We start from the raw sequence: 25,844 nt of genomic DNA, 5'->3' as shown, positions 1-25,844 counted from the left end.
TACAACTACAAGTATAATTATATAATATATATATAAAATATATGGATATCGCTAATAAAAGAAATAACGATTAAATAATGAGATTTCTCGTCATTGGCACTCAACGCATGGCAGCCAACAACGAGATTTCTCGTCGTTGGCACCCAATGTGTTAAGAGGTTAAAAGATTTTTCACTTGTTTTCTGTAAAGTAAGATCATGATATACCTTGTACCTAGCGATCGTTTGATGGCTCTGTCTCTAGAACCTTTTGTATTGCCACTGGTTGGAATCTAATACCATCTAATACCAGCAGAACCTTCTGTCCTGTGTCTCTCCTACTGTTAGATTTGAGTTATTTTCGTTGATCATTATCAGCCTTCATCGTCTCCATCTTATCGATCTTCTGCGTTGTGTTTGTTGTGGTTCATGGCGGCAATCGTTCAGTGGAATTCTCACTCCCACGTGCTTACTGGCTGAAACCCTATCTCTTCTCCCCGTGCATTCGAAATGACATACGTTGACATTGACGTCCAGGTTGTATCAGAAAGGATAGTTTATTTACATAAACAAAGGTTCTCGTACAGTATTAAACTAATTGAAAGTATTTTAAAAGAGAAGAAACAAAATTAATAAGTGGTATTTATGGCTTTTTGGAGGAACAGAATGTTGCAAAAAATTATTTTAAGCCCTTCATCTGTAGCCACATAAAAGGGCTCATTGAACAATTTCGGAACTATTTCCCGAAATAGAGAGCACGGACAATTTGGACAACTGGATCCAAGATCCATTCATTACGCATGACGCAACAGGCTTCCCACTGTCTGAGCAGGAGGCGCTCATTGATCTTTCATGTGACGAGCTACTGAAAGTCAAGTTCACTGGACAGGCCCTCGCAAAGGATATCTGGATATCAGTCCGGAACAGGTACCCAGTGTTGTGTAATGCTGCGCCGGATTTTCGGCACTGACGGATCTCCGCCTCTTTCTTAGCACAACGCAGCCATGTATCATGGAACTGTTCAAATGTACAAGCACACCCTTCTGTTAGGGTGGCGTCTATTTGGAACCTAAGAGCAGAGCATAGTCCAGGCTGGTGAAGTCCACGGTGGGGATATAGGCCGGAGGTGTGCAATCCTACACACCGAAGAACAGGGTTAGAACGAGGCAGGTACAGAGGTCACAACATACACTAAATCAAATCAAATCAAATCAAATGTATTTATAGGGCCCGACAACACACGTTAATGTCCCCATGGGCCGTACAGGTCTTCTTTAAACAAGTCAAGAAGACAACATAACAATAAGTCAAGAACAGAACAAGAACACCATAGGGTCCAAACATTTTTTAGATGAATGCAAATAAATGAAAGAATGCAAGCACTCCCAGACATACCCCACGCGAAGGTAAGGAAAAACTCACTAAAACCTAACAATAGGGAAAAAAAGCTCCACAGGCAATGTGGAGGAGAGAAACCTTAGAAGGGCCGTTCAAGGGGGGATCTCCCTTCTTAGATGTCGGTGATAGTAGTGTTGCAGACGGACAGTTGGTAAGCATGCACTCATGTGTGTGGTGAAACACAGATGAGTGCATGCAATAGCAACTGTACATTTTGAAAAATTAAAGATAGAGCTAATAGCGATAGCAACTGAACATTTTGAAAGATTAAAGATAGAGTTGATAGCGGATCTATTTGAGGCACAGGGGCGGCGCAAGAGGGTCACGTCCTCCCCGTCTTAGTCACGGGACATTCAACACTCCGGTCGTTGCTCAGGGACAGCCGGAGACAGGGGGAAGGCGCAGAGAGGGTCGCGAACTCCCCGACATCATCGCGGGACATCCGGCACTCCGGTCACCACTACGAGACCTCCGGAGACAGGGGGGCACGCAGAGGGGGTCGCAATCTCCCGGCCTTCGTCACGGGACGTCCAACACTCCGGTCAACACTCCAGGACAGCAAGTCATAGGAAGACAGGGAGACGGGACAGGCGTTAGACAGCTCATGAGATTGTAGTAGGCGGACATAGCAATAGATACAAGTGGTAGGCATATATGTGAATGGAGTAGATATATGAAGTAAGCGTATTATGTGAATAGAATAGAAGTACTTAACCCAGCAATGAAACCGCGTTGACTGTTAATCTGTTAACAGTCTGTTAATCAGTTGACAGGACCACGGACAGACGGCGGTGAATAACTGATCCAAGGCCTCGGAGGTGCATGTAGAGCAGTCACTACAAGCTTGGCCAAGACCCCGAGGCATCCATCACCTTGGTCAGCGCCAGGAGACGGGTACTCAGAGAGAAGGGGGAGGGAGGGGGGGGGGGGGGGGGGGGAGAGGGGGGGGGGGGAAGAGTTAGAGAGTTCCCATGTTTGTGGTGCTGCAAAGGAGCAGACATGTAGTACCCTGTAGTGCCATGTAGTACCCCGTAGTGCCATGTAGTACCCTATAGTACCCCATAGTGCCATGTAGTACCCCGTAGTATCCTGTAGTACCCTGTAGTGCCATGTAGTACCCTGTGGTGCCTTGTGGTACCATGTAGTACCCCGTAGTGCCATGTAGTTCCATGTAGTGCCATGTAGAGCTATGTAAGCCATGTAGTACCCTGTAATGCCATGCAGTACCAAGTAGTACTCTGTGGTACCATGTAGTACCCTGTACCCTAACTAAACTACCCTATAGTAAACTACCCAGTGGTACCATGTAGTACCCTGTACCATAACTAAACTACACAGATTAATCTAAAGGTCAGTCCCCGACCAGGTGAGATCAAGGTAGGTTGAAGGAGAGAGAGAAAAGATGAGTCTTAAGCAGGGATTTAAAAGCTTCGACAGAGCAGGCGCCCCTGATGACGGCAGGTAATTTGTTCCACAGGTAGGGAGCACGGTAGACAAAGGCTCTGTGGCCGGCGGATTTCTTTTTAACCCTAGGGGTCGATAGAAGCCCCGCATTTTGTGAGCGCAGAGCACGAGCGGGCGAGTATCGGGAGATGAGATCGGATAGATAGAGCGGTGCAAGCCCATTTAAAATTTTGTAGGTGAGGAGTAGCACTTTAAAGTCAGAGCGGGCTTGGATAGGAAGCCCGCATATATATATATAGTATGGAAGGTTCCGATAGAGTCCTTGTACCAAGACAGGTGAAACAACACTCGGACGAGGAGTGGCAGGGGTGCAGGCCTCTTATCCTGGCTCGTGATGATGAGATGAGTCTCAGGTGTGTAGACCGGCCCAGGTAGACAGAGTGATGATGAGGTGGAAACAGGAAGAAGCCCATATAAGGGCGTGGAGACCTGCTAACAGACAGGGGAGAGGAAGGCCCTGGCTGTGGCTGTAACACCTTCCCATTAAGTCAGTTATTTTTTTTTATTCTTGAAAAGCACATGTGAACGCATTTTATTAAAAAAAAAATTCTGGCAAAATATGCCTTGTTTTATAAATGTGTATACAGAAAAAGATTTGTTGCTTTTGTTGATACTATTAATTAATTCCATTGATAACATAGTGCTGTAATTTCATTTTCTAATAAATATGCATGATCAAGTTCAACAATGTGTGCTTTTATTTTGATATTCCTTATTTCCACGTTGAAATTACGCGATACATTAAGTGTGGGGTCGCCAAATAAAATCCTAAATAAAATGGGGTTGTGGTGATAAAAAGTTTGAGAACCCCTGCTCTCTAGAAGAATGTGGCCTTGGCTAGCTCATCTAACTCGCCACGCTGTTGCTTGGCACCTATCTCTTTGACCCATATGACTCTATGTATCTACCCTCTGTACAGCACTTTGGTTGACATGTGTCATGTTAAATGTGCTATATAAATAAATCTGACTGATTGATTGATATCTCTCTCCTCACAGGCACAGGCCTGAGCTATCAACCTTTTTACACTAAACACTAAAAGGTGTTATAGTACTATAGTAAACTTATTCTGTTATAATCAACGAAAACCAGCCATATCTTTCACTAGCCCCGTTTCCACCCAAACTACCCAGAATTATTTGTCCCAGGGACTACATTTTAAGGAACTAAAATGTTTGTTCTGCCTTATTCACTTTGCCGCCATTGTTGTTGTGGTAGATCGCTATGAATGCATTTCCATGTATTTAAAAACATGAAACTACAGCGGTGAAAAACTATGCAAGTCTGGCAATCATGAGTTTGTAATTCCAACAATGTTATTCTGCCTGTTTTGACTCTGATAGTGTTATTATGCTGGTTGTTTTGACTCTGATAGTGTATTCTGCCTGTTGATTTGACTCTGATAGTGTTATTCTGCCTGTTGGTTTGACTCTGACAGTGTTATTCTGCCTGTTGGTTTGTCTCTGATAGTGTTATTCTGCCTGTTGTTTTGACTTTGATAGTGTTATTCTGCCTGTTGGTTTCTCTCTGATAGTGTTATTCTGCCTGTTGTTTGGTCTCTGATAGTGTTATTCTGCCTGTTGTTTTGTCTCTGATAGTGTTATTCTGCCTGTTGTTTTGACTTTGATAGTGTTATTCTGCCTGTTGTTTTGACTCTGATAGTGTTATTCTGCCTGTTGTTTTGACTCTGATAGTGTTATTCTGCCTGTTGTTTGGACTCTGATAGTGTTATTCTGCCTGTTTTTCTTTACTCTGATAGTGTTATTCTGCCAGTTGTTTAGACTGATAGTGTTATTATGCCTGTTGTTTTGACTCTGATAGTGTTATTCTGCCAGTTTTTCTTTACTCTGACAGTGTATTCTGCCTGTTGTTTTTACTCTGATAGTGTTCTTCTGCTGTTGTTCTGACTATTTCCGTTCTTGAGGTGGCATTGAGGTGGCACTACGTTTTAACAATGAAGTGAACAGGCACTTCCGCATCCAGAAAGTGGCAACCAGCGGCTGGTGCCAGAGCGCTACTCACTGTGACTCTGGGTCTTCATTGGGTATTTGAATTACCCCGTGTGTGAAGTCATCCCCCCTGACAGAAATATTGCCCCGATGACATACAAACTAAGCTTGCGTTTGCTAGTGAGATCATTGGCGGGGAGGCGGGGTAGAGAACCACTGAGGCCGTCCCACAGGCCCTCGGCCCCTGGTGAACCCAGAGGGGCCTTTTCAGCATGATCGATGATAGGAATGAAGGACGTTTTAAAGACATAAGCATACAGTAAGTACCATAGGGCTCATAGCCACTAGTCCTCGGAGTAGTCCTGATTCAGCTTGCTAGTAAGCATTCTTCATTCAAACAATGAGAAAGTGTATGGCTAGTGGTACCTATTCACCTTCTATAAGGGATCCTAACAATGCTAATATTCAGTTATGTGAATTAGCCAATATAATTTCTTATAGGATTAATAAAGAATCAATCAATCAATAAATCAATCAACTGTCAAATATTATCACGTCTCATCATGTGATGTTTACCAGCTTGTCCTTGACTTAATGGTGTTTGTAACAGTGTTTGAGAAGCATACCGTTTTTTTTATCTACCCTAGAGGAGATCAGTGGCTACACTGCCCATGTAGCCCTGACTGAAGCCTAGTCAGCCTAATGTCTCCCTTGGCCTGAAACCTAGTAAGCCTAATGTCTCCCTTGGCCTGAAGCATAGTACATAGTACATTTACATTTTAGTTTATTAGGACAAGTGCATGACAGTAAGGTTAGTTGGGGTTAGATTTTTTTAGTTTTTTCCATTATTTCAGATAATGGTTGAAGAAGTGCGTCTTTAGTCGACGGCGAAAGATTGGACGGGATTCGGCTGTCCTAACTGGGGTGGGTAGTTCATTCCACCATTGTGGGGCAAGGACTGAGAATAGGCGGCTTCTCTTTGATGACCCTCCCGGAGCTTGGATAGGAGTAGGTCTGAGGCAGCCAGAAGATGCAGAGCGTAGGGGTCTTGAGGGTGTGTAGTTTGAGACCATTGACCGGAGGTAGGCGGGAGCGGTTCCCTTTGCCGCATGGTATGCTAGGTCGAGGGCCTTGAAGCGGATACGTGCAGCAATGGGGAGCCAGTGCAGGTCCCTAAGAAGTGGGGTGACATGGGCCGACTTCTGTAGGTTTGAGATCAGGCGGGCCGCTGCGTTTTGAATGAGTTGAAGAGGCTTGGTGGCAATGGCCGGGAGGCCAGCGAGCAGTGCGTTGCAGTAGTCGAGGCGGGAGATGACTGTTGATTGGACGAGGAGTTGGGTGGCTTCTTTTGTCAGGAAGGGGCGGATCCTTCTGACGTTGCTCAGGAGGAATCTGCAGGTTCTGGTTGTCGCTGCGATGTGAGCAGAGAAGTTCAACTGGTCGTCGAGGACAACACCAAGGTTCTTGGCGGTCGGGGACGCGGTCACAGCTGCATATCTCCCTTGGCCTGAAGCCTAGAAAGCCTAATGGCTGACTGGTACTGTAGATGTTTGGTTTCCCATGTGAGAGAAGACCCCAGGTTAAACTCCAGGTGTGTGAGCTGCCACAGTGCTAACATAGTGTGGAGAGAGGTCTACAGACTACACCCAGCTTGATACTACAGTAGGAGGTTCAGTCTCTGGCCAAGTCTGACCAAAGACTGAACCGTGTGCTGCTGCTTTTAATCTTACTTTTCTTTTTGCACTAGAGCACTTTTAATGGATCATGGAATAAATTGCTAGCATTGATCTCAGCATCATGACTACTTTTTGAGGCTTTTGATTCCTCTTTTTGTGTGTGGGTATTTCCAGTTCATTCTTCAAGTCATACCAAAGACATTTAAAAACAAGTGCAAATCGGCAATAGCTGGCACACACACATGCACACACACACACACACACACACACACACACACACACACACACACACACACACACACACACACACACACACACACAACCTCCATGCCAAATTTAAGCCTCCTAGGGTGAGAATTGTGTCCGCTGAAGGGTGGAGACACTTTTGTGGACCAACCAACCAACCAACCAACTAACCAACCAACCAACCAACCGACCAACCAACCAACCAACCGACCAACCAACCAACCAACCAACCAACCAACCAACCAACCAACCAACCAACCAACCAACCAACCAACCAACCAACCAACCAACCAACCAACTAACCAACCAACAGAGTGAGCTATAGAGTTGCTGGTTGCAGCAAGAAAATGACCCAATGCCTCTCCGCCTGGAACACACTATTAAAAGAGATGGATTTGGTTTAAGCACCCGCTATGGCCTGGCCCCCCCATCCATCCAGTGAATTATACTTGTACACCTAAGCTTCTTCGCACCACAGAAATGAGAGATAAGCTCCTTAGCTACTTACCATGCTCACGGTACCTCCTTGTTTTACGAGTGGAGGCATGTTCTGCTCTGCTCTGTGTGTTATTGGGGTCAGTGGTACAATGGTCTCCCAGACAGACACCTAATTGAAGTGGGTTTAGTTCTCACTCGCTGACAGGTTGTATGTCATCATACTACTATTTCTGTCTCTGGGCATCACCTCACACACACACACGCACGCACGCACGCACGCACGCACGCACGCACGCACGCACACACACACACACACACACACACACACACACACACACACACACATGCGTGTGCCTGGAATGTATGTAATGAATGGTTGGACTTATTGTTGCATCCGGCCTTTTACAAAGTCCCAAACGGAAACCACTGCTGTCTCTCTCTCTCTCTCTCTCTCTCTCTCTCTCTCTCTCTCTCATCCTCCTCTTCGTCCACCAAATTACAACCAGCCACTGTTAATGACAGGTGTCTGGGTGGAAGTTGAGTGCCGCTGGAAGCGGTGGTGATATATCATTTAGGTGTGTCTCTATTACAAGTCACACAAGGTGTTTCAACTCTTCTTGAGGGTGGTCTTTATTGCCGTTGTTATGCCACTTTTTTTTTTATCTTCTTTAAAGCTCACCAATGGCCCGGCTGGGTAGTGTATAAGCGCCTACCACGCAGATACTCTGGGTTCGAGCGGTACCTCCGGCTTGGTCAGTCGTCCCTACGAACACAGTAGGCAGTGTTCGCGGGTGGGAAGCCGGTGGGGTATGAGTCCTGGTCATTGCAACAGCGACTCCTACTGGTCGGTCAGGGTGCGCAGGGAGGAGATCTGGTCAGTGTTCAACAGGTAGGAGACGATCCAAAAAATGCTGAACCTTCCCATGGGACAGGTCCAGCATGGGTCTGACACCCCCCCTCCCGATTTATCAGGCACCAGAGAACACCGGGAGGAGAACGCCATGACGATGGCTTGCTTCGTCCACAGAGATTGGATCTCGTTGACCAGAGCTGTCACAGCTGGAGACCCTGACAATAGGGTCTGTACCAAACCCGAAAACGGGTGGGGTTGTGTAAACACAAGTCCCCGCCTCAGCATTCTCTCCATCCACCTCGACATATGGTACTGCCATAGTCATATGTGATGACACTCCCAACGCACCCGCCGCCATGTGGCGCAGGTCCGCCAGGAACTGTAGATAGTTGGCCCGGTCCCACCCGCTGTGCGTAGCCAATCCTGGACCCGTGCGAGCAGAGCGTTCCGTGTCGGGACATCTGACCCTGACACTACCCACGAGGCAATCGCACCCAAGGGGGGACCCCGACAGAAAGGGCCGGTTTGATACGGGGGACTTTCTACGTGAAAAAAGCCCCCCCACTGAACACCCCTCCAGAACATGATGAGGAGTTGTTCTGCAGCCGAACATGCAAGGCGTGAGGACCCCATGGGTTCCTATACACCGTAGCCCTGCAGTGATATTACTACCACCCAAATCACGCATGCCTGCGAGACCACTGCCAATCTTTCAGGAGTGGGAGGCACCAACATGATACCTGGCCTGACGAAGGCGAGGCCGGGGAAGCCCGCACTGTGTGCCTCAAAAGGTTTCGAGCCCCCCTGCTGACAACACTTATAGTTGACAGACGTAACACCAGACAGCACAACATTGTCACGGACAGACCCAGGCTCAGCCATCAACTGGGTGTCAGCCCCTGTCCCCATGAGAAGCGAAAAGTGGGGCCGCCCGCGCTTCAACGAAGGCACGCGGCCCGCAGCCAAAGGAAACAATCAGAGCCCCCTTTTTCCGCTGGTGTTGGGGGAGGGAGTGATCGGAGAGCGGGCTGCTTGCGGCAGGACGGTGACGGCTTGTTTGTTCAAGCCGAGCCCATCCAACATGGGCGATCCCTCGGCCGCCAAGGCTGTCGGCCTTGTGGACACCTGTCGATTCAACGCCCAGGATACCTCTGGCGGGGGAAAACATGGCCGCCTGTCGAGGGCCTCGTCATCGCCGCTGACGAGGCCGTGCTCTCTCTTCTTCTGGCTGCGCGGTGTGAGGCGGTGTGGGGCCTAGGACAATACCGCCCGCGCTCCAGCAGAAGACCAAAATCCCCTGCGGAGAGGGGAACCCTGAGCGGTTATAGCTTGTGGCTAGGTCAAAGCTAATAACGTCAACAACCTCGCGCGATGTGTCGACGTCGGCTGGCCCTCAAGGCCCCGCCACCAGACACAATTTTTTTGATAGAAAAAACAGCAATTCGAACACAGTTCTAATCGCTGCCAATTCCATACCGTGGCGGTACAGGCTTTAACAGCCCACCAGCCACTCGCCAGGCCGACCCACCCATGGTGTCGGCCGGGCGGGGCACTGTTTCAATATGTCAAAAGCAAAGGACTGATGTTATAAATTCTTTCATTTATTTGCATTTATCTTACATTTTTTGGACCTTATGGTGTTCTTGTTCTGTTCTTGACTTATTGTTATGTTTTCTTCTTGACTTGTTTAAAGAAGACCTGTACGGCCCATGGGGACATTAACGTGTGTTGTCGGGCCTTATAAATAAATTTGATTTGATTTGATTATGTTAACACGGAGCACCAGTGGTGGTTGCAAAAAGCAACCTCCATTGTGGTGTGCACCATGCAGGGGTTAATGAATAAAAGAACTAACACCACGAAAATACTGTAGAATGAGCAAGCCCATGTACACAACGTTAAGGGGAGGCGGACCAGAGAGAACCAGTCCCGCATTCATTCAGAATATTCACAACAGCACACCAGCCCTAGACTTTAGCCCATTTACCCAAAAAGGTAAACAAAGCCCCCGCCGCACTACTCCCCCAATAGACACCGATTGACCGTCAGCATGAATGGTTGAGAGGAGAGAAAGCTGTAGCATAGACAGACATTCTCGTAGCAGAGAGACAGAACAAAACAGTAGCCCACTACACTACTATAGCATAGCGTTCAACGCTACTATGGACAGAAAACAGTCAGCTGAGCCACAACACGGCCGCCGCTAAGTCCCATCCTGCAGTAGTATAGCTCTACTGCCACCCGCCGAGCCTCAAGCATCGGCTTCCAGGTGGGAACACCGTTCAAAACCCCGCCGGGGCACAGGATTAACGCTACCTGGCTAGGCTACCTAGCCACGGCCCACCCTGTTGTCAACCCATTTACCCGTAAAAAGGGTAAAATAGGACTCAGCAAAACCCCCACATTAGCTACCGACTGACCTTCATTGATGAACCGGGCAAGAGGAGGGAAAAGCGGCAAAAAATCCCACGGCGGAGACCTTAGAACAGCGTAGCAGTAGTGTTAGCATTTAGCATTAGCATTAGCATTTAGCTTAGTTGTTTAGCAGCACGCTTCCAGGACCGCTCGGAACCCGTCCACTGCAGTGAAACGTTCACCAAACCATCCCGCCCCTGGCGCCAACACACAACATGGTTGTGTAACAAAACAACCCAGCATTACTAACACCAACATCAATGCCTGTTGACACAGGGCCTACCTGTGTACAAGCCGGCTCGATAGCCAACCTTGCACGCTGCTCCTTGATCTGCTGTCACCAGACGAGGAAACATCAGAATAGGCCCGACGTGTCGCTGAAACATGCCCCGAAGATTCCAGGGGTAAGCAACCTCCGGTAAACATTCAACATTATGCAATTTCTCGAATCTTTTCATAGCACTAGTTTACATAGGGTGCTTTGCAACCGCTATGATGGAAACGAAATAGAGGAAGAGTGAGTGGTGACCATGCCTAGTATTTTATAGAGTACGCCTCTATAGGGGCGGGGCCCGGCAGGTGATGGATGTATTTGTTTTTCGTTGATGGTGTACAGTAGGTACATGAGATGAGGTATATCTCGGTATGGCTTAAGAGCGGGACGCGATGGCCAAGTACGATAATATAACAAGTTGTAGTCAGTCAGAGAGACCAGCTGGGGTATCCTCAGTGTACTCCTCTCCCATAGAGATCTAACCCCTAACCCTGGCAGTGATACTGCTATACCGTCGTCGTCCACTGCTATGTTTTCTGCTGTCAACTAACACACTAACACACCTCTTCAATCAATATCTGAATGTAAAAAGGACCTTCTTACTGTCTTGTACTACTATGTACTATGCTATTATGTCTATAATACTACCTACTATGTTACTATGTCTATAATACTATCTACTATGTACTATTCTACTATGCCTACACTACTACCTACTATGCTAATAAGTAGGGATGCTCGATATTGGCTTTTTTACCGATACCGATACACTGATATTGTCCAACTCTTCATTTCCGATACCGATATCAACCGATATCAACCGATACCGATATATGCAGGGTTTCCCCCCCCCCAAAAAATTGAATAATTTCAGGTAATTTACATTACATATCTCTTGTTGTGGAATTAACACAACATTATGCATACTTTTTACAATAAATAAAATCTGAATTTGTTCTTACTTGCTTGTCTGGTTAAATAAAGGTTATACAAAAAAAAATATTGAAAACCGATACCGATATTTTCCGATATCACATTTGAATGCCGATATCGGCCGATAATATCGGTAGGCCGATAATATCGGACATCCCTACTAATAAATCTATACTACTACTGTATGCACTCAGAGTGAATCACTCAAGTTCAGCACTGCTAGACGAACAGTACCACTTACCCTTAGCTGCCAGAGGTGTTCCCCTCCTGATGACTTGTTGTACACAAATTGTAAGTCGCTTTGGATAGAAGCGTCAGCTAAAGGACTAAATGTAAAGAAGATTGTAATGTATACCAGTGTTTCCCATGCATGAGAGTTATTTGTGACTAACCCACCACAATATGAAACAGGCCCACCACAAATACATTTCCCAAACTGATACAATAACACATAGATAATGCCTCGTCTTGCCAGTTCACAGCCCTTTCCGCTGCTTGACTGTGTATGCCCACCATCACAGCACCCTGTGAGAAACCTGTTGAGCTATACAGGACCACCTCTCTCAAGTAGGGCTGGGCGATAATGGAAGAACATTTATATCATGATATTCAGGAGCCCTTTTTCCCCCCAGATATCGATATAATATATCACAATATCTGCTTAGGTATGGAAAATCACATGTGACATAATACAATCAATATTTATCATGTTGGTCCTGTGTGGTAATGGGAAGTGTGATTTAAACTGTAATTTCACCTAACATTCTCAAACATTTCAGAATTCATTTTGTGAGAAATCTGACTTAACCTTTTTTTTTTTTTTGCTTTTTAGCATTGATTTAGACAGCAAAATTGTGTATCACAAAAACATCCACAATACGATATCAGTTAGATGCTATTCGATGCTCTACTATCAAGTGTACTGTATCTGTATCTGTATCTGACCTCTTTTTAAGACTGGTCTTTTCTTGTTTCCCTGGAGGTCAGGTTGCCAAACTGTTCCAGGATTCTAGCCTGGGGAACGCAGTCAACATCGTGGTGACACGTCTCATCCTGTTAATGGAGGACCAGGTAATCAACTGATACAAGATACTCTTTAGGAATTTAATTGTATTTCCATTACGGCGTCTTTCCAGTACAGTGCACAGGATGACTTGGCCACTAATGCACCCCAGCCACTGGAGTTATTATCCTGCCATTAACATTAGCATGCGGTGAGACATGACGGCAGATTGGGGTTACCCACTCCGTCGTTAAGGTTGACCAAATAGGGCTCCTACACGATGAATCATACTGTATTCATATACTGAAAATGGGTCGATTCATAATATTAATTTAGACGAGACTGAAGTGGACTGGAGTTCCACTCTTCTCTTCTCTTCTCTTCTCTTCTCTTCTCTTCTCTTCTCTTCTCTTCTCTTCTCTTCTCTTCTCTTCTCTTCTCTCTCTTCTCTTCGATAAACAAACCCAGTACCTGTCAGCATCTGGGTCTGTAACCCTCCCTCTCTCTCTCTCTCTCTCTCTCTCTCTCTCTCTCTCTCTCTCTCTCTCTCTCTCTCTCTCTCTCTCTCTCTCTCTCTCTCTCTCTCTCTCTCTCCTCTCTCTCTCTCTCTCTCTCTCTCTCTCTCTCTCTCTCTCTCTCTCTCTCTCTCTCTCTCTCTCTCTCTCTCTCTCTCTCTCTCTCTCTCTCTCTCTCTGTTTGTCTGGCCTGAATGGAACCCTTTCCTTCCAGTCTCTATGAGCTCCTTGTTTATGTCAAATTACTGGCTTAAGTGTCCTTCCTCCCCTTGCTCCCAAAGGAGCACAGAGAGCTTGTAAGGGGAGCTGTGAGTCAGTGAGTGGCTTTAAGGAGAGGAGGGGGGGTGTAGGTGAGAGAGGAGGAGGAGGGGAGGAGGAGAGTGGGAGAGGAAGGGAGGAGGGATGGAGGTGAGAGAGGAGGTAGGATAAATAATTCAGGAGAAGAGGACAGGAGGGGAGGATAGTAAGAGAGAGAGGAGATTGAGGATTGGAGTCAAGGAGGTGTGAGGAGAGGAGAGTTTACCTTTACTTTCACCACCACACTACAGAAGGTTAACCCTTTCACTACCACACTACAAAGGGTTAACGCTTTCACTACAACACTACAGACGGTTAACCTTTCACTACCACGCTACAGGCGGTTAACCGTTAACCTAGGGCTGGGCGGTATGGTCTAAAATGTATATCACGGTATAATTTGAAGCATAGATGGTAACGGTATATCACGGTATATTAATTTATCTTAAGATTTCTATATAAATGCTTCTGAATGGGTAAACACTGGTATGGCAGCTAATACCAGCTATTATTGTACTCTTGTATTACTAGGACATATTTCATAGTACAGAGGTATTTTAACCTGTTAAGCCCTAGCCCTATTTTCTGAAAATCTCCCTTAAAAATACATACCTAAGTAAATGGAAGATTGCTCCACTTCTACAAGGTCCATTTGCATGTTATTGGTATCTAGGGACATCTATGGATCTCATGGAATGTATTCCATCAGAAATATTGTGTCTGTTACTAGGATTGAGTAAATTGTGATGAAACAAAGGAGAATATAAATGATAATTTTCTTTGCATCTTTGACAGTGAATAACTGTCTAAGCAAATAAATAAAGGGAAGATGATTAAACATAATGTTTGGTAGATACCGTACTGAATTCTGCCATCCGGACAGGACACATGCAATTTGAAATAGTATTATAGAATATAGAATATGGCCTATAAATTACCTTATTATAGCCAACTTCACATCTATGGATCGGGCCAAATCTCCTCTTTCAAATGGCAGAGTTCAATTTGGATTTAGTATCTCCAGGCGTGCATTGAATGAAATCTACTGTATGTACAGTTCCATTCTTCCATTCTTTTAATGGATATGGCTCCGCCATTTTGGATCGGAATGCAACAGGGATTGTTGCTAAATGTTCACAGAAGGTAGACACACTAACTGCGCTCCAATCTATGCCAATAACGTTCAGTTTTGTGATAGAGAATCCCGAGAAATAAGAGAAATAAAAGGAAAATCATACAGAAGTCATTTGCTTGCAGGAAGCTTGAATCGGCTGGGAAAGGTAGTTTTTCAAAATGTCAACGCTCATTGAGAGCTCTGGATGCCCTCTCCTCATATGATTACAACTGGCGACGGCCGCTAATTCAAAAACCTAAATTAAGACATTCCATAAACTAAAATCTCACTAATAACACTTTAACCTATTGGTAAACAAACGTATTGCTGAAAATATACACTATGACTGCTGTTGTGACATGGTTAGGGTCTTTACTCTTGGATGCATACAGTCTGGAGAGATTGATTTATGACTAGGGATGTCCCGATCCGATCACGTGATCGGGATCGGCGTCGATCACGTGCTTTTCAGAGGATCGGGAATCGGGAAAAAATAATAATAAAAATTGGCAGTCAAAAAAAGAAAAATTTTATTCAACAAACATGCCCATGTCCACGTCTTAAACTCATACGGAGGCCTTAGTTTTGGTTTTAAATTACATATAATATATCATCATTAATGTATTTATTGTCACACAGAGCAGAATAATTGTCCACAACAAACACATTCCCCTTTAATTTACACCGTTGCAACAAACACATTCCCTTTAATTTAGACCGGCTACACGCTACACGCTCCACATCACAACAACAGTACAACACGTCGCTCCCGAAACACGATTAATATCCACTGACTTGAGCAGCTAGACTTAATGTCAGAGGTTTGGAACTAAGCATTTTAAAATAGAAAGTCAAGCCAGTTGCAATGTTTGCAAGGAGGACAGGCTGGAGGCGAAGTTTTCAGACTAACTTTTCACCTGGAGGATAACGTGACTGAGGATTATCGTCGGCGTTTCAGACCAGAATGGACCATTACGTAAGTCGAACACTGAATGTATACTAATGTGCAAACATATATTGAAACTTTTAATATTTCTCATATGAAGCAGAAGCACATTTCTCGGGGTGAATGTAATAACAAAAGCCTCTGCGCTCGCGCCCCGGACTATAGGCAACAGATGGGCTTGTCTTGCTCTGCCAGTTTCTGACAAAAATGCGTCAAAATTGATTACTAATGTGAAAGATCGGATCGGAAACGATCGGATCGATAGATATTTAAAATCACATGATCGGGATCGGATCGGGAGCAAAAAAAGGCGATCAGGACATCCCTATTTATGACGTGATGTAATTTGCGGTCCGCCGATGGACCGCTCGGGCTACAGAGGTTAAGAACATTTATTGTGCAAAACTGCAAAAGAAAAATGCAAAACCTTTTCTCAAGTTACCTTTTCTCAAGTGTCTGCGGGCAGGTAAGGTAATTCATATTTTGACGCTGTTGAAACGTAAATAATAAAAAAATTATAAAATGATTCTGTTACAGCTGCTGAGCTATATACTATAGCTAATGTCCATCAATATCTTCTAGGGGTGTAACGGTACGTGTATTCGTCCCGCAAATTTACGGTACGGCCGTCATGGTGCGGTACATCCAGCCATACGCCGAATACGTCTCAGATGACAAGCGGACAGAATTAATAACAGCGCACACTGACATCTGTACTCGGCTCTCCCCTCCTCCTCTCCTGTTTATTACAGCCTATTTGTCCCTAAAACAAAACCATGATGAATTAATTAAATGTTTAACACAGCAGGGTCATTACAATTTAGCAGTTTTCTTTAGTTTTCTTGTTCGCCCAATAATGTTAACCAAAGACACACGCGCGCGGCCGTGCGCGAACACACACGTACATGACCGCCTAGTTATAGTTGAAAGTGGGGGTGCAAGATTTTTTTTTTTATTCTTTATTTTTTACTTTTTTTTTTGTTTTTTTTGCAAGGGGTGGTTTGGAGGGGTCCGGCACGACCCCCTCCACGGCAGATTTTTTTTACATTTAATGAACACCTGTATGTGCAATTTCCTGCAATATAGAGCCTTCAATCTTGACCAAAATAAAGCTGCTCTTTTCACTATAAAACTCAGTTTATATTGCAGTATGATAGCTATAATAATAATAACTTCACTGCGAGGGCTCTTTTAGCTAACGCTAGCTAGGCACGTATGATAGCCAATTACTATAATAATAATAATAATAATAATAATAATAATAATAATAACTTTCCCATCCTCCCAAAGCCCCTCCGGCCCCGTTCTCATCCGCAGCGGCAGTACAAAACAACAACAACAACTAATTGACGCTATCAATAGCCCCAGTGAGCGCGGCGGCTGAATGAATGAATGAAAACTTTATTTAACAGATTGCAGAATGGGTACAATACAGTACGGCTCAATACACACAATTGTTAAGGGGATGCAGACCAGAGAAAGACGTTTGTCTTGTTTACTGACTGTGCTCAGCACCGAGTGAATCCACAGTCACTTGCTCCTCAATGGGAAACCAACCTAGATTTACCATGAAGGACTGGTTCTGGCCGAACCGTTCGTTATACAAGTATCACAGAGACATTACAAAGGTGCTCACAGTTGCACGAGGGGTTCGCACAGAGATACGGGATGGTTTGAAAGCTCGGCGTTGCTAATAAATATTTTTTATATTTTTTTATAAACTGCTCAAAGCGCCATTATTTCCGCCGTTGGGTGATCACAGCGCCTGCGCAGTGCGCACCATCCCGTATCTCTGGATTCACTCGGTGCAGCGCCGAGGCTCACCATACGATAAATATTCAGTTTCAATCTGTTTGCGCATTTAGTATACAGTCACAGTGTTCGACTTACGTGATGATTTGCTCCATTTTGATGTAAACGCCGAAGAATAATCCTCACAATGTTATCCAATATTCAGCCTGAATTTTTCAAGGGCTTTCGAAAAAGCCGCCTCCCCCAACATGTCGTAAACGTCATGCCGACGAACCGTGGCCGTGGGCACTGGATCAAACCATTAAAGTGGGGGGTCACACAATCTTTGGAAACTTAAAAACTCGCTATTAAGTGTCATTGCGTATTATTAATTTGATTGAAATTACGTAGTTATGGTTAGATCATATTTATATATTGGGGGGGGATATATCATATGATCAAAAAGTGAGGGAGCAAAGAGACAAGTTTGCTCCCCCAAGTTCAATAGTCCTGGAGCACGTGCATCGTCTGCTCCTATACGTAGGCGTCTATGCACACGTATGCCCCCGGCACACCAGACGCGATTCAACACGGACGGACGGACGGGCGACTGCCGCCTCACTTCCGCTCCCATGTTAACAGGCGGAGCTGTGCACACTGGCCGCAAGCGCGCGCGCGCCTCGTAAGCTATCTTTTTCCGCTTTGGTTGGATTCGAGGCGGCGCGGGAGGCGTGCGCCACGTGCATTCTCACTGAAATACACTCAATATCTTTCTTTCTTTCTTTCTCTCTTTCTCTCTCTTTCTTTCTTTCTCTCTTTTTCTCTCTCTCTTTATTCTCCCTGCCTTTCTTTCTTTCTTTCTTTCTTTCTTTCTTTCTTTCTTTCTTTCTTTCTTTCTTTCTTTCTTTCTTTCTTTCTTTCTTTCTTTCTTTCTTTCTTTCTTTCTTTCTTTCTTTCTTTCTTTCTTTTTTTCTCTTTTTCGCTCTATCTTTCAACATAGATGTTGTTCAACCAGCTAATGTGTCTGTATCTTTCCCAATGCAAATAAACCATATTACTATACTTAGTACCCCGCCCAAGGGGGGCTGTCTGTCTGTCTGTCTGTCTGTCTGTCTGTCTGTCTGTCTGTTTGTTTGTCTATCTGTCATATCTGGTTGCTGTCTGTCTGTCTGTCTGTCTGTCTGTCTGTCTGTCTGTCTGTCTGTCTGTCTGTCTGTCTGTCTGTCTGTCTGTTTGTTTGTCTATCTGTCATATCTGGTTGCCTGTCTGTCTGTCTGTCTGTCTGTCTGTCTGTCTGTCTGTCTGTCTGTCTGTCTGTCTGTCTGTCTGTTTGTTTGTTTGTCTATCTGTCTATATATCAGGTTGCTTGTCTGTCTGTTTGTTTGTTTGTTTGTTTGGCTATCTGTCTATATATCTGGTTGCCTGTCTGTTTGTTTGTTTGTTTGGCTATCTGTCTATATATCTGGTTGCCTGTCTGTCTGTCTGTTTTTTGTTTGTTTGTTTGTTTGTTTGTTTGTTTGTTTGTTTGTTTGTTTGTTTGTTTGTTTGGCTATCTGTCTATATATCTGGTTGCCTGTCTGTCTGTCTGTCTGTCTGTTTGTTTGTTTGTTTGTTTGGCTATCTGTCTATATATCTGGTTGCCTGTCTGTCTGTTTGTTTGTTTGGCTATCTGTATCTGGTTGCCTGTCTGTCTGTCTGTTTGTCTATCTGTCTATATATCTGGTTGCCTGTCTGTCTGTCTGTTTGTTCAGCCAAACCATTGATAATGTAGTTTTATAGTGGCGTAGGAATCCGTCTGAAGAACTATACTATAATAACCTACAATGTTGCATAATAATAATAATAATAATAATAATAATAATAATAATAATAATAATAGTGTCCCCCCCCCACCCATCCTCAATATCTGCATTATTACCACACATATAGATGTTGTTCAACCAGCTAATGTGTCTGTATCTTTCCCAATACAAATAAAGCATAGTACTATACTTTTTTTTTTTTTTTTTTAACTTTGGCCATTTCCCTGGCTCTTTTATACGTTTATCGCATTTATACTTGGTCAAGTTCGACCGACAGAAGCAGGCTGAAAGGGTTCAGATGGGGGGGAAGACACTCTGGGAAAGGCACGGCTGCAGTCCGGGATTCAAACTCGCTCAGCCCCAGATCCGTGACGAGCACGGTTGTCCACGGCGCTGAAATAGCACTCGCGGTACGTGGTGAGCTACTGGAGCTCCCCAGTACTATACTTTTTCAGGAGTACAGTCACACTGATCATCATTCTAACATTCTAATTAATTATATAATAACGGGTTATACATGCAAAATGGACAATAGAACACTGGAACTGGAAATCTTAAAAAAATCTTCAAATGGGGACTGACTTCGCATATAGACTAGGCATTTACAGCTGTCCCAATGTAAATGTGCCTTCCTCCGTGGCGCTTCCGCGCGCTCTGAAGTCGGACTCGGTGTGCCAGGCCGGAAAAGGTTGACGCCCCGGGCACATACAACGCGCATGAAGTTCACGCGCGCGTTCCGTGCGGGATCGCGCGCGTGAACTTCATGCGCGTTGTATGTGCCCGGGGCGTCAACCTTTTCCGGCGGACCGCGGAGTCTCACAGCTGATCGAAGAAAAAATAAAAGCACAACATACCACCAGATCATCTGAGCTCCTCTCCAGTTGCTGCTGCCTGCTACTGTTTAAATCCAAAATATTGATAATCCTCTGCCATTGTCATCTGTTCTCTAGTATTCTTCAGTCTCGGCTTCACGTGAAGTTAAATCCTCTCTATAAGTGAAAGTGAAACTAAGTTGTTGTTAAAGGTGCAGTAGGCAATTAATTTACTCAGTGGATGCCTGAACACAGATTACACCAGTATCACTGACTACTACGGCAAGCCTATAGAATATTATTATATTTAATAATAATAATTATTATTATTATTATTATTATTATTATTATTATTATTATTATTATTATTATTATTATTATTATTATTATTATTATTATTATTATTATTATTATTATTATTATTATTATTATTATTATTATTATTATTATAAATATATAATAATAATTATAAATATTTTTTTCCTGTTGTACCGAAATCGTACCGAACCGTGAACCGAGCCCTGGGCCCTCATTTATCAACAATTCTTAGAAAGTGTTCTATTTTCGTACTTAAGCACAGAATTTAGAATGTGTGTACGCACAGAAATATCGGGATTTATCAACCGTGCGTACACGGGTCCTACGCTCCTCCGTATTGATAAATACCATTTGTTCTTACCGTCAATGCTCGTGCATGATTATCCATATATGGTAATGAAACACCCCCCATGGGATGTGAAATAATGGACTGACCCGAGCGAACTATGAGAAACTCCACAAGCGAGAATTGTTCACGGAGGCGCTGTCGAACCAAGAAGACACAACCCGTGTTATGGGATAAATAAAAGGCTGGCAGACTTGTACACGGTGATGTCAGATATCAACGATTCCCTAAGATCATTGCTGCAATTCTGCCTGGACAGCTCAAAATACTAATAAAGACCGTTAACCACTGTTTGGCGTTGGTGTGTCATTATAACCATGCTGGAATATGAATGCCTTTATTAGTTTTGTTCGATTGGCTACCGGGTATAATATGATTTGTAGAGGCATACAATCTATTTTGTTGTCGGTATTAGGTAGCCTATATGAATTACATATAATAGCAGCCATAGCCTACATTATGCAACAGTAACTTGCGCATATATAATATATCATATCATATTCCTATATGTCTCCCAGGAATCGTGGGGCTCTGGGGAATAAAGGTTGGGAAGACCCTGCTATCATAGTCTATCCTTTATAATGTTATAGGCCAGGGGTGTCAAACTCATTTTCACAGAGGGCCACATCAGCATTATGGTTGCCCTCAAAGGGCCAAAGACCGTATAAATGTTAATGTAATGTCAAATAAATGTAGCTACACATTTACATATTGTTAAACATGGTGTTTCTGTATTTATTACTTATTCAAGTTATACATATTGCATATTAATTTGCATAAATGTAAAAATATATGTTAGCTTATGTTATTTTAACAAATAATTTTAGTTTATCAGAACCCCATATTACTCCACCAATCAATGATCAAACCATTCAAGTAAATAACAAAGAAGAATATCATCAAATACAAGCTATGACATTAAGTTTGTTCAAAACCTTTTTGTCACAGTCAAGAGGGGCAGAACTAACAACTGTGAGCTGCAAAGAACACGTGGGACAGATGTAGCAGATGTTACAAAAACAAATGGCTGCACACAACCTTGCAGAGGCCATACATCCAACTAATGGAAGATAGTTTAATTAACTTTAATTAACAGATTGCAGAATGGGTACAGTACAGTACAGCTCAATACACACAATTGTTAAGGGGATGCAGACCAGAGAAAGACTTTCGACTTGTTTACATCAGGGTCCCCCATTTTCAATTCGTAATGAAATTGCTATTATGTGTCTGCATGAACACACAACTGTAACTGTACTCAAAAATAACAAAATAAGGGTTGTCTCAGTTCACAACTATATTGGTCAAGTTTTGGGTGGGACTTGTTTGCGTCCCTACAGCTTCTTATTCAATTGAGCGAGATGCTCGGTTATGTCATACAGCCAGTTTGCATCTGACAGTTCAGACAATATTTCTTCAACCCTTTGTTACCTATTCCGCCTGGATCTTTTTTGTATTTTGGGCTGTAAAATTGTCAAAGAATGTCTGAGGAGTAAGTGCTTTTGGCTTTTTTCCTTTGTTACCTCAGATGTTCAACATACATGTATGTGTAAGAATGTGTAATAACTAAGGCTGTCAAAGTTAAAGCTTTATTAACGCATTAACCCACAATTATTTTAACACTGCTATTTTTTAACCCAATATTAATGTAAAATTTTTTTTTTTTTTTTTTTTTTGTACCTGAGCTCTTGGGGGGCCACATCAAATGACGTGGCGGGCCGGATTTGGCCCGCGGGCCGTGAGTTTGACACCTATGTTATAGGCTATTTCATTTACAGTTTACTCTATCAGCCTACCCAGCATGTAATACGTTCTTTGTTATAACTCAACTCGTTATTATTTTGCGCATAGATTGCAGAAATACAACAAGCAGAAGGCGACGCATCATTTTTACTTCCGGTCGGGGGGTTTCAAAATAAAAGAGTGACGTCTAAAGCACCGGAAATACGTTTATTTTGTACATTATCTAACGTTAACACGAACCTAAACTAACTTTTCCCCCCGACCGGAAGTAAAAATGATGCGTCGCCTTCTGCTTGTGTGTCCGGTTAATTGATTGCTGTTTAACTTGTCCGTGTCCAGTCCTTTCGATTAGCCCCACCGTTCATTGTAAACAATGATGCATGTAATTATATTAACGTTACTGTGTTGTTGTAGCTATGTTAATAAATTCTGAATGGCATTAACATTAGTTGGGTTACTTGGGTATGATAGCATTGAATAGCATCAACGCTAGCTGGATTTGAAGGCGTATGCTATGGAAGTCCCCTGCGGCTCCACTTTGTTGAAATGTACATATAACTAGGGCTATTAGGATAACCACCGGTTAATTCGCGATTTTATATTGGTTTGTCATGACAAACCAATTACATAATCCAACATATGTGTAAGAAACTAACATATTACAGTTAACGGTATATTTTTTTAATGATTCGTTACGGCGAAATCAATACTTCCATTTGTATAAATTACGTTAACTGAGGATAGTAGAGCAGAACTAGGCGTAACACGATTGGCGCAGAGATAAACGTCAGTGGCCAATCAGATCGCAGAACCCGAATGCGGAACTGCAAGTGTGTTGGTAAAAGACTACACGCCTACCGGTCACAAGGTATAGTCAAAATCCATACCGTAGCGCAAATTCATACCGGTGCACTTTCTATACCATTTATACCGTCCTACGTTAACCCTTTGTAGTGTGGTAGTGACAGCGTTAACCCTTTGTAGTGTGGTAGTGAAAGCGTTAACCCTTTGTAGGGTGGTAGTGAAAGGGTTAACCTTCTGTAGTGTGGTAGTGAAAGGTTAGCCGTCTGTAGTGTGGTAGTGAAAGGGTTAACCTTCTGTAGTGGTAATAAAAGGTTAACCTTCTGTAGTGTAGTAGTGAAAGGATTAACATTATGTAGTGTGGTAGTGAAAGGGTTACACATCTGTAGTGTGGTAGTGAAATGGTTAACAGAGTAGAGTTGAACCTGCCAGACAGAAAGGACCTCTTCTATGACTACCCTGCTTGTTGCTTGTTGTTGTTGCTGCCGGCGATGACCTCTCTGACCGTTGCCATGACGCACATACAGGCCCCCGGAAAAGCTAATGTAAAAATATAAGGTTATCTAAATAATATTATGAAGTGGAGGATGTCTGGGGGCGGGGGGGGGCGTTCTCTGAAGGCCTAGTGTTCTTTTAACCTGCAGCTCTGCTGATTGGCCTCCCCCTTTAGTTAGTAGGCTAGGTGTGATGTATTTTAAAGTTCAGAATTTTCGGGACCCTAACCCTGAATGCTGCTTGGCAATGATGTTGTTGTGATGGGTGTGGTGCTGTCGTCCTTTCTCAGCACAATCCATGCTTTATGGATTACTGGATACCCGTAGTTCTGGTCTGGCTAGTTAGTCACAAGCTAATGCAAAGTCAATGGGGCCACGTTCCTTTCTGTAGAAGCCCCGAAATCAATGCTGAAATCTACTCTTAGGGTGCACTGTGTGTGCACTGTGTGTGTTTCAGCGTGTTGTACAGGCCGGAACGTGGCTAACTAGGTGGAGCTGCGGGTATCCAGTATGAAGAACAGCAAGAACTGTGCTAAGAAAGGACTCAGTATAAGACAGTACAGTATAAATAGATTAGATTAGATTAAAATCTATTGTCATTATACAGCACAAATACAGTACAACGAAAATAAGTTTGGCATCCAACCAGAGTGCAAATGTAGCAGTAAAGTGCAACAGCAATATACAATGTACAGGTGATTAAACTGGGTACAAAATATACAAATTAGTACTAATGAGTGTAGTGCTAATCAGATATATTTACAGAGTTGTAGTATAAGATGTACAGTGATAGAAAGACATAGTAGTAGTCATACTGGCCAGCAGCATAACTAGTAAGAGTAGGATATGTACAGATATAGATATAGTATCTACAGATATGTAAAAGGACTATGTGCAGGTAGATACAGTTGTGGTGAGAATATATATATATATATATATATATATATATATATTCATGTATATACACACAGCATTTGTACATGCTATCATACAGAGCTAAGGGTTATTTGCAGGTGTATAAGTAAGTATAGAATTATATAGAGGGGTTATAGTACTATAAGTGGGAAACAGGGTTAGGGTTAAAACACTTGTAACTTACCCTTTAAGGTGTACAGGTGTATGAATCCACAAGAAATGCATTTTTACTACTATAATCAACTACAGTCAATAACATCCAATAGATATATATTTTTTCAAATTAAATAAAGAGCATTACAATTTCTATAGTATTATATAGACTAGGGATGTCCGATATTATCGGCCTACCGATACTATCGGCCAATATTGACATTAAATTGTAATATCGGAAATTGTCGGTATCGGTTTAAAAAATAAAAATAAAAAATAAAATCTTATTTTATTTATTGTGAAAAGTATGCATAATGTTGTGTTTTTTGTGGGGTAAACCCTGCATATATTGGTATCGGTTGATATCGGTATCGGAAATTAAGAGTTGGGACAATATCGGTATATTGGATATTATAGGTAAAAAAAAAAGCCAATATCGAACATCCCTAATATAGACGTTGTGACAGAAAACAGCACTGGGCCCTCAACTCAACAACCATTTCGGAGAGTTCACCCTCCTTGGAAGATGCCAGGAAAAGGGCTGATTCCTGGCAGCGCTTCACAATGTTTCTCTCTGATGGAAGGGGTCAGCACTGCTCTGTAACTGCATGGGTGGTGCCTGGGCGTCGCCGAAACAAGCGTATCCTCCTGGACATTGTTGTGACAGTCTGCTGTGTGACGCAGCTGTAAGCCTTGAGGACGCCTGCCTTCCCCTCACACCACCGGCCTTCCCCTCACACCGCAAGCAGTGCATTGCAGTAGTCGAGGCGAGACATGTCTGTTGCTTGGACAAGGAGTTGAGTGGCTTCTTTTGTCAGGCAGGGGCGGATCCTTCTGACGTTGCTCAGGAGGAATCTGCAGTTTCTGGTTGCGGCAATGTGAGCAGAGAAGTTCAGCCGGTCGTCAAGGACTACACCAAGGTTCTTGGCGGTCAGGGATGTGGCCACGGCTACATTCTCCACTGTGATGGAAAGGTCGGTCAGCGGGGAGGAGGCAGTGAGGCACAGTGAGGCAGAGAGGCACAGTGAGGCAGTGAGGCAGTGAGGCAGTGAGGCAGAGAGGCAGTGAGGCAGTGAGGCAGAGAGGCAGTGAGGCACAGTGAGGCAGTGAGGCAGAGAGGCAGTGAGGCGCAGTGAGGCAGTGAGGCACAGTGAGGCAGTGAGGCACAGTGAGGCAGTGAGGCACAGTGAGGCAGTGAGGCACAGTGAGGCACAGTGAGGCAGTGAGGCA

At 43.8% G+C, this 25,844-nt stretch overlaps 1 protein-coding gene across 1 annotated transcript in view; it reads left to right on the top strand.

Annotated features, from left to right (window-relative positions):
* Positions 1–25,844, top strand: part of adamts10 (ADAM metallopeptidase with thrombospondin type 1 motif, 10) — a gene marked incomplete at its 5' end in the record, with an annotated part of 176,102 nt that overhangs the window by 24,582 nt on the left and 125,676 nt on the right. Inside the window, 1 exon segment of the mRNA XM_084311220.1 lies at positions 12,612–12,695. Within this exon segment, the coding sequence (XP_084167346.1) occupies positions 12,612–12,695 (84 nt within the window).

This window comes from Notolepis coatsorum (assembly GCF_963971535.1).
Source record: "Notolepis coatsorum genome assembly, chromosome: 3".
Classification (NCBI taxonomy): Eukaryota; Metazoa; Chordata; class Actinopteri; order Aulopiformes; family Paralepididae; genus Notolepis; species Notolepis coatsorum.
Note: the sequence above shows the minus strand (reverse complement) of the source record. Positions and strands in the feature narration are given on the sequence as shown.